This window comes from Momordica charantia (genome assembly GCF_013281855.1).
Source record: "Momordica charantia cultivar OHB3-1 chromosome 8 unlocalized genomic scaffold, Mcharantia_2.0 BLBB01000008.1, whole genome shotgun sequence".
Taxonomy (NCBI): domain Eukaryota; kingdom Viridiplantae; phylum Streptophyta; class Magnoliopsida; order Cucurbitales; family Cucurbitaceae; genus Momordica; species Momordica charantia.
This window is the reverse complement of record NW_028275166.1, coordinates 24,930,914-24,939,710: the sequence shown is the minus strand read 5'-3', so window position 1 is coordinate 24,939,710 and position 8,797 is coordinate 24,930,914. Positions and strand designations below refer to the sequence as shown.

General features: G+C 36.6%; 1 protein-coding gene across 2 annotated transcripts; it reads right to left on the bottom strand.

Moving 5' to 3' along the window:
• Positions 1 to 1,085: 1,085 nt before the first annotated feature.
• Positions 1,086 to 6,849, bottom strand: LOC111023835 (Zinc knuckle (CCHC-type) family protein). 2 transcript variants are annotated; one of them, XM_088128085.1, is made up of 7 exons: positions 6,680 to 6,849; positions 6,444 to 6,527; positions 5,431 to 5,761; positions 2,903 to 3,350; positions 2,217 to 2,515; positions 1,663 to 2,033; positions 1,086 to 1,360 (listed from the first exon to the last, which is right to left on the bottom strand). In XM_088128085.1, exons 3-6 carry the CDS (start codon positions 5,731 to 5,733, stop codon positions 1,686 to 1,688), a joined length of 1,398 nt encoding a protein of 465 aa, XP_087984211.1. In that variant the 5' UTR covers positions 5,734 to 5,761; positions 6,444 to 6,527; positions 6,680 to 6,849; the 3' UTR covers positions 1,086 to 1,360; positions 1,663 to 1,685. The 2 variants fall into 2 exon arrangements, with proteins under 2 accessions (XP_087984211.1, XP_022157006.1); XM_022301314.2 differs by lacking the exon at positions 6,444 to 6,527 and having other exon boundaries at positions 6,680 to 6,847.
• Between the last annotated feature and the right edge of the window lie 1,948 nt (positions 6,850 to 8,797).

The following is an 8,797-nucleotide window of genomic DNA, read 5'->3' as shown; positions in this document are numbered from 1 at the left end:
TAAAAAGAAATAATTACCTTATTAATCTCTAAAGTTTCAGAAGTATTTTCTTTTCAAATTCTGAATTCTTGCAATTTGATCTTTTAAGTTTATGAAATGGATCAAAATCGACTCCGCTTATACCAAAATAAAAAATTTAATATAGTTGGTAGATGACTCAACTAGATTTAAAAAATTAAATTTATTATAATTTATTAGTTTAAAATTCACTTTGGAATTAATTGGTGATTTAATTTGATATCAAAGTAGAAATCTTATGTTCAAAACTTCTGTATATTGACTGAAACTTATTTATTTATTTGAGTACACGAGTTGGGAAATTCTAATTCACGTTGGAGATAAATGGCACTTATTGAAATTAATGCAAATTTTCAAGCTCGCAAAATCTGAGACTATAGAATCATTCCGCAATGCCATGTCTCTCCCAGGATTTTACAAGGGCACCATTGAGGAATAATTTAATTTGATGGAACATTATGAATAATTTACAACTTCAGAAGAAGGTTAATGGAGGCAAAATAAAAGGCCTCAGATCCCAACATTTTAATGAGCAAAAGAGTTGGAAGTTCCTTTCCAACAATGGAGTAAATTTCGTCATTTGGTTTTTGGCAATTTAAACTGTAAATTTGACAATAATTCCTGCGGGCAACTTACATTACATAAGACTAATTTTCAAGAAGCATTTTCTAAATTCACCAGTTTTGATGGAATAAAGTTGATAATATTTTTAGATTTGAAAACCAAGAAATCTCTCTCTTTTTCCAGCTAATGACATGAATCACAACAAGAGCTTGGGAACAAGACATACCTATTGTTTCCTGATTATGTTCATGGTGGGATTCTGGACAAGAAACTTCAGTTTCAGATAAGTATATAAACATAATAACCAGTAAATTATCGGCAGCTTCCATGCCTGTGAATAGCCATAAGAACCAATTTATAAACATAAATAACCCGTAAACCATCCATAGCTTCACGTCCACGAATTGTCGTAATAACTGGTCTATAAACATAATAGCCATGCTGCTGAATTCAGTCGTGCCGGTGCAACCCAAAAATAAGTGAGGTTAAAACAGGAAGAAAAGTATACCAAGGTACCAATTCATAACTAATTCAAAATCTCAACCGTTCATGAGAACTTCATCTACTAATAAATTCAAGATGACATCCCGTGCCGCTCTTTACAACAAGTTCCGAACCAGCTGAACTATCAAAGATAACGAGAAAAACAACTTGAAGTAGGCTACAACGAATGCATACCATTCTTATCTTTTATCTACTCGGTCGACCGTAAGATAAGTACTTACCTTTGATTAGAGGCTTCTCCATGCATTATGCCTACCCAAGATGGATCTGAATCCTGAAAATTTTGGAATGAAATTAAAGCTAATGCTGGCTAAGCGGAAAAAGAAAAAAATCCTAGCCACCAACTAAACGCCATATCTTAAAAGCTAACTAGATCTTCTTTTCGGTTGTAAATTAAAATTGCACATGGAAGACGCCAAAATAACCTGCTAATGGACATGGTCTCAAGTCCACGCCTTCTATGGGGGTAAAATGAAATTGGGCAAGATCATGTATTTCCAGTTATCCGGACAACCAAAAAGATAAAGAGAACTAAAATCCTTTTAACTTGGCTGAAGGAAGAGTTAGACCACTTACCAACTCACTTCCTGGTTAACAAATTAGTATCGTTTGTAAGCATTCCCATAATCGTCACGCCTCTGTCGTTGAAACTCCCCGAAATTACCATGAGGCCTTGAAGGGTAATTCTCCATATGGTTTGGGTACTTGCTCCTTGAGTCGAGGGTGGCTAGATTAGCCCCATCGTAATGAGAATTGACTGAGCCACCATCATATTCAGAATAGTTATGCTGCTTATAACCAGCAAAACCTGAAGCGGCCATTTGCTGGTGCACTTGTTGCTGACGCCTTTGGGCATCAAGTTGGAGAAATTCATCCCACTGTTTTGCATGCGTACCCCTCAAATGAGCCAATTTCTTCATGTAGTTCTCTCTCATCTCCCTTATAGTCTTTTAAGAAGACCCATAAGTAAAAAGTACAAACTTGAAATTAAAATAATGAAGTGTACGAATTTCAGTCGTGTAAAGACATCCAAAATGATATCCAAATGGTTAAAAAATCTCAACAAAGCAAAATGGAAAAGTACACCAGGTGCCATTTGATGTACGATTGCAATGATAGGAGATCCATACCTCACGGTGTTTATAGTTTTCTTCATCTTCTTCTTTATCACGAATCTTTCCAAGTTCAGTTGCTTCCCTTTTATACTCCATCTCCAATTCTTCAAGAGACTGGGGAAAAGCTGGGTACTCAAATTGACGACTAGATTGCAAATCAGATCCTCTTCTCTCATTATCCCATCCTTCGGTTCTACCATATGCACTCTTGTTCTGATAACTATCATATGAATTGAACGAGCTGCCAGAATACGGCGGATGTGCTGGAGACTTTGAGTGGCTTGAACGACCTCTAGCTCTATCGTTGCCGTAAGCTTCATGATAGATGAGGAGTAATGTCAAAATTAGATTATGGTAGCATATGTTGTGGTTAAATTAAACATGATCATATCGTGAAATCATATAGAGAAACCATAGGAGGAAAACAACCCGGATGTCCTTTCATAAAATTTTAGTGTTTTGAAGACAATCTGACCAATTCAGACCCTATCCCTGAAAATTACTTCAGAGTCGCATATATAAGCTTGAACAGAAGAACTTACCTCGTGCTGCAAACAAATAATAAGCAACAAATAACATTATTAAGAAGGTATAAAGAATAACTCATACAAAAAATTGAGAAATCGAAGATAGCTACAAGCTACAACATAGAATTACCAGCTTTCTATTGATGCCGTAAACATATCCTATGCTTTTCCTACCTTGTAGCGAACCCCTTGGATATTTCTGCAGATCATCACGAACACGGTTTTCAACAACCTTCTCCCGTCTGCTAAACCTAGGTTGAAATTGTGATGCATTTGTAGGACCAGAATGTGATCTATGGACTTCAGAACGTTGTGATCTTGAGCCAACTGGGCTTCGCTCAGGTGACCTGGATCTACTCATGTGAGAACTAGAAGAACCCTTTTGATCACCTTCCTCCTTAATCACCTTGTGCACAGCATCCACTCCCTTTAACAAAATTAACCTGTCCTTGCCACTAACAATTATGAATTTCTCATCGATCTTGATCTTACAACCAATATCCTTTTCAATTTTCTGTACTACTTTATCAGTGAAAACTGCTCTCACGTGTTTATCCCTGGCTGGTATCCTTTCAAAAAAATCTTGAGATTTACGATTTGATCCCAAAGTAGAGGGGCATCCCTACACATAAACAAAAATTTCAAAGCATAAATAGACAATCCACTAGAATTGTTCATGTGAAGAAAGGGTTATGATTCTGATGGCCTCCCATTAGAAAGGTTTATTCTAGAAAGAGAGGGAAAGGAGGGCAATAGCTGATGATATTGGGTGAGGTTCTATCAGATTCGAATACTCCCTTGATTTGTAAGTCCTCTCTGTTCATAAATAATAGAATCGAGGTTCTATCAGATTCTAATTCAAATAAGCGAGCATCATAGGTCTACTTATCGTAAGAAAACTATCTTTCTACAAAACAAATCAGTAAATACTACTATTGCCTCTCCCTCGCATGCATGGACCCACACGCATGTATCAATATGTATATGTGCATGCATGCATGTGAGAGGGAGAATGAGATTTAACCTTTGAATTTATAGGCAATGCTTGAGGAGGTTTTATTGTATGTAGCCTCTCTCTCACTTGCTATCTCCCTAGTCCATAATACTTGTAATCTCTCTCCTCTCACCCCCTTCTCGATCTCCCATGAATTTGGTCCTTCCATATTTCAAATTTAACACAAAAACCTCCCACAAAAGCCCAACCACATATTTTCAAAATAAATTTACTTCCTCTCCAACAACACATCTAAATAAGACTTTATCAACATGAAAAGGATTAACAGTACAATTCATTTATGACTCTTCTCAATACTTCAAAAATTGCATGTAAATCGTCATGGAAACACAACCTAATCATTACCAAAAATAATACAAAAGAATTTAAGAGTCACAAGAGCTAGTGATGCTTTAAAAATTCCCTTTTGGAAATAAGAAATCTTCGATGAAGATAATTTTTCTGCACCTTAGATACTCTCTAAAAAAAATGTTTGAAACCTCTACAAAGATTTTGTAAATAAGTTCTAAAATTTCTTTCCAAGTAGCATCATTGATGTGAATACAAATTAAACCTTTTTATTGCATGGCCTCGAATATTGACTCCCAATTTGGAATTTTAAGTTGAGCTTTTTGCAATGTTGGACATACAGCCTCAATAGGATGGGACTTCCAAGTGGGACAAAAGTGCTAATTTAGGGGTGCGGCTTAAACAGCATAAGGCTACTTGAGCTTGACCCTTCATAGTTGTGAATCAGCAATCTCTTGCATGAGACTCAAGATAAGGTGAAGGTCTGGGCAGTGACTATTGATTCATCATCTGAATCGCCCATACATTTCACTTAGTCTAGGTAGGGGCAGCAAGCATTACCAAGTGATGTTGGTTGGTGGATAACAGGACAGTTCTATAATTACATACAAGAGAGTTTATATGTTAAGTTCATTTAGTTAGGAAGGAACGAAAGAGAGCCGGCAGGAGAACAAATATAGATAGTAGTGGATAACTAAGGAGAGATTCAAGTCTCTCAATTGCCTAAGGATTATATAGCAACTAGCAAGCAATTGAATAACAACTTTTCTATTCAAGTCTGAACCCTAACACGTAGCAAAAAGTTCTACACAAAACAATTACAGTTATACCTGAAAGAAGACTATAGATGAAAGAACAAAATCAAAAAAATACTGACATTAGCATAATTTGGCTATTTTTTGGGTGTTTGGCTTGATAGGAATAGCAGAATTTTTTTGAGGTTGAGAGATCTTGGGAGAAAGTTTGGGAGATTGTTAGAATTAATTCCTCTCTGTGCGTGTCGGTCTCGAAGGTTATTTGTAATTATCAGCTAGGTGTAATCCTTTTGGATTGCAACCCCTTCTTATAGGTCAGTCCCCTTTTCTTGGGCTTGTTTTTTTATACGCCCTTAAATTTGGTTTCTTACTAAAAAAAGAAAAAAAAAATGGTACTAACATGAGCTTAACAATGTTTAAACATGCTGGAGGGAATTTCAAATGTCACATAGGATGCTAAAAGGCCGTAGTCTGGTGCTAACATAACCTCCCCCTCAAAAAGATTTATCCCCATGTTCCAAATGAGTACAAAGACTACTTATCACAAGTGGATTATACAACATAACTCACATCTCTCTAGTCGTGAAAAATCGATGTGCAATAACTTAATGAAACTAATAAAGCATTTATAGAAGTAATAATACCTGAGTAAAATGGCCCGACTCTCCACATATTTTGCAGATCATTTCTTCCTCTTTTCTCTTTTTCCAATTCCTCTCTGTAGCTTTTGACTTGGCCTCCCAAACCTTGGCTTCTCGGCTGGTAAAATCAGTTGGCACAGCATTGGGATCACGAGGTTCATCCTCCTCATCAGAACCTGCATGAGACCTTTTAGTTGTTTTTGTCTTCTCTTGTGCAGTGACAGAGGTCGATCTAGGGGGACCAGTATACTCCTTGTAGAGTTCACTGAAGTCGTCATCTGCATCCACATCTGGTGAATTCGCCATCACAAAAGGTGCAAATTCAGTTGAGCTCCTGCATTTGTAACCAGAAGCCTCCACTAATCAATGTCCAGAAAATTGGCAGCAGGCTAGTTAAGCGTATCCCAGATAGAGAAAAAGGTCCATTGCAGGCCAAAAAATTCCTCAATTGGAAAAAATATTAACACCTAGTAGATGGGGAAAAAAGAAACTGTACTATACTTTGCGAGATCTTAGAAACGTTTGGTGTATGTTAATTACATCCCATATTCGAGGAAGTGCCATTCATAGCACTCGTAAGTAGTTTTATATGCACGTAAAAGCTCACAGGACCTTCTTTTTGAGATGATGAACAGAACCAGGAAAAGAAAAACTCACTGGGTCTCCCATTATGCAATCACCCCTGTCCTAATTCAAACATTCAGGTTTGGATATAAGGTACCCAGTTAACTCCCAAGAACAATTCAATGCGCAATGTTTTAAACACAACCCACACACCAACGCCACAGCTCCTTTTAGCCGCCGAAATAAAGGGGTTGCGCACTTAAATAAGCAAACAAAACCACATACAGCAAAAATTTGTAAATAATTTGTTTTTTAAATGCAATGTCGAAGCATCCAATAAGTCAGCTACTGTGAATTGTGAACTGAAAAGGATTGACGTAAAAATGAAAACATACAAAGAACAACGATAGGGCGAAGAAAAGGGTTTGTTCGAGAGAGATAGAGATACTAACAATAATCGAAAAGAAAACGCCAGGACAATGAAGGGAGAGTGGAGGTGAAGAGAAAAAGAAGAGCCAATTAGCGAGAGATTGTTGCTGAAAGCGAAAACAAATTCAGGGAAAACGTGAAGGAGGAGCAGGAATCAGAAGAAGGAAAGAAAAACGAAGGAGATGAGAAAAGCGAAAAGGAAGTAATCGAGACCGGAATGTAGAAGCTGACGATGCGGAGTGAAGAAGCTGATGAATACCTTGTGGCCGGAGTGAAGAAGCTGGCGGAGGCGGCTGCCGCCGAAGAGGGAGGTGCGCTGTGGTTATGGTTAGAACTGCCGCGGAAGGAAACCAGCTACTCTCTTCTCCGATAGGGTTTGAACCGAAGAGTATTGGGCTTGATGAATATTGGCAAATTTCCTTGTATGCCCCTCTGATTTGGGCTATTGACATTTGACTCCTCTCCACAAGAATGGTGAGAAATGAGTATTTGTCCTCGTTAGCATAGAAGGAGAAGTTTCTAGAAGCTAATAAATGTGACTTCTTTAGTGAGTTTTTTTTTTTTAAATTGTATGGACTCTCATAATGATAGTTGTTACAGTTACAGTATTAATTGTAAAAATTAGATTCTCCAAACTTTCTCGAATTAAATCTTCAAACTTTAAAAAAAAAATTAAATATATTTTTACTCTCTTTCCTACTTTCTCTCTCCCCTCGAATTTTAATCGAGATTATAGTTATATTAGGGAAGACATAGATGAGTTATCCTAGTAAACTAAAGTTGGATTGAAAACTTTATGTTTTGGAGTAGTGAGTGACAAAATGATATGTATGTGTGGTAACATAACTCGTAATGTACTATATTATTGTAATCACACCACACGATCCCCATAAAATCTCATAATGACTACACTAGATCGTAATTTTATATTATAATACTTATCTGTCCTACTACAACTGACTATAAGATTTAAAATGATGAAATATCAATTACAGTCACTAAGATTTTAGCATATATAAATCTTTCTTCCTCCTCCTCCCAAGTCCCCTCTCACCCGCCCAATCCTCTCTAAAAAGAAGGGAGAGGGGATGGCTAGAGGCGTACTCCCCTCATCTATTTCTCCTCCTTGTGAAAGGTGTATGTTTTCTCTCAATTTTCTGACTGAGCTTTTTCATAGGGTTTTTTCTCTCTGCTTTTTTCCAATTCTTCCATGGTTTTTTCTAGAAGTAAATAGTATGGATCTAAATATAATAGAGACCTCTTTTACTGTTGTGGAGGCAATTTTCATGGATGATCTCTCTTCTTCTCTAGTTTATGTGACAGTAGACGATGGTCGGGTGTTGGGAATCTCCCCGTTGGATGTTGACCATGTTGTTGTGGCTAACAAAATCAAAACCAACATTGTTATGTATGGTCATTGGCTTAGTCATTTGGGTACTTTGAAGAGTTATCATGCACAGAATTGGAGAGGGCACTCGCCTGCAATCTCTTGGGATGACCCTTCATCTCTGGTTCATCTTAGTTAAAGAGAACTTCCATGGTTCAAGGGCAAGGAAGACGAAGCAGCAAGTGGGCAATGACGAAGGTGCAGCGGCAATCGGTGCAAACACCATTTCGGAATATGGGAGGCTATCGGTCTTAATTGTATTAAGATTTATGACCAGCATGATTTAGGGAATTTGCCTAATCCTTCCTTACCTGTCACGGTGGAGAATAAGACAACTTTTGATGTAATTATTTATCTTCCAATTGTGAATAGTGGTGCATTAATTGACAATATACCTTAATTAATTGAGGATTCTCCCCCGACGACTTTTGAGAAAGTGCTCAATAAGCTAAAATTTATTTTTATTCCTAATTCTTTGAATATACAAGCTGTTTTATTGGACAAGTGTGTCATTTCTGATCGTTTTTACGTCCTTTGGGACAATTGTTTTCCTTGATGGATTATGACGGTGATGTGTCACCACTATTCATATATAACCCTTAGTGATATTATTTTTATTTAATGCAATGTTTCGTTGTTTAAAAAAAAAGATTTAAAATGAGTCGACGTAGATATCATCCATAAAGAATTAGAAAGATGACAATTGATGTCCATGACAAAAAAGAGATTGTAACTAAATGATTATGAATAAAAGTCATCCTTTTAATTTGTAGCATTTTATTGAAATTGCCTTAATTTAGTGATAAATATGTGTCTTTTAACCTACAATGACACTTTATTGTATAGTATTTTTTAAGTTTTCAACTTATCAAACTTGTTTTTGTGTAATCTTTATGTCAAGTCAATTGATGTTGGTTGCATTGATACGTTGAATTTGTCACTTAGTGAAAAAAATCAGGTATAAAAGGTTTATTCTAGTTAAGCTTTGTT

Excerpts from the sequence above, each read along its gene's own strand:
- LOC111023835 (XM_088128085.1), bottom strand. The coding sequence starts at position 5,733 with ATGGCGAATTCACCAGATGTGGATGCAGATGACGACTTCAGTGAACTC. Across the intron at positions 3,351-5,430 it reads AGTCGGGCCATTTTACTCAG|GGATGCCCCTCTACTTTGGG; the intron begins GTATTATTACTT and ends GTTTATGTGTAG. Across the intron at positions 2,516-2,902 it reads TCCAAGGGGTTCGCTACAAG|CTTACGGCAACGATAGAGCT; the intron begins GTAGGAAAAGCA and ends TCTATCATGAAG.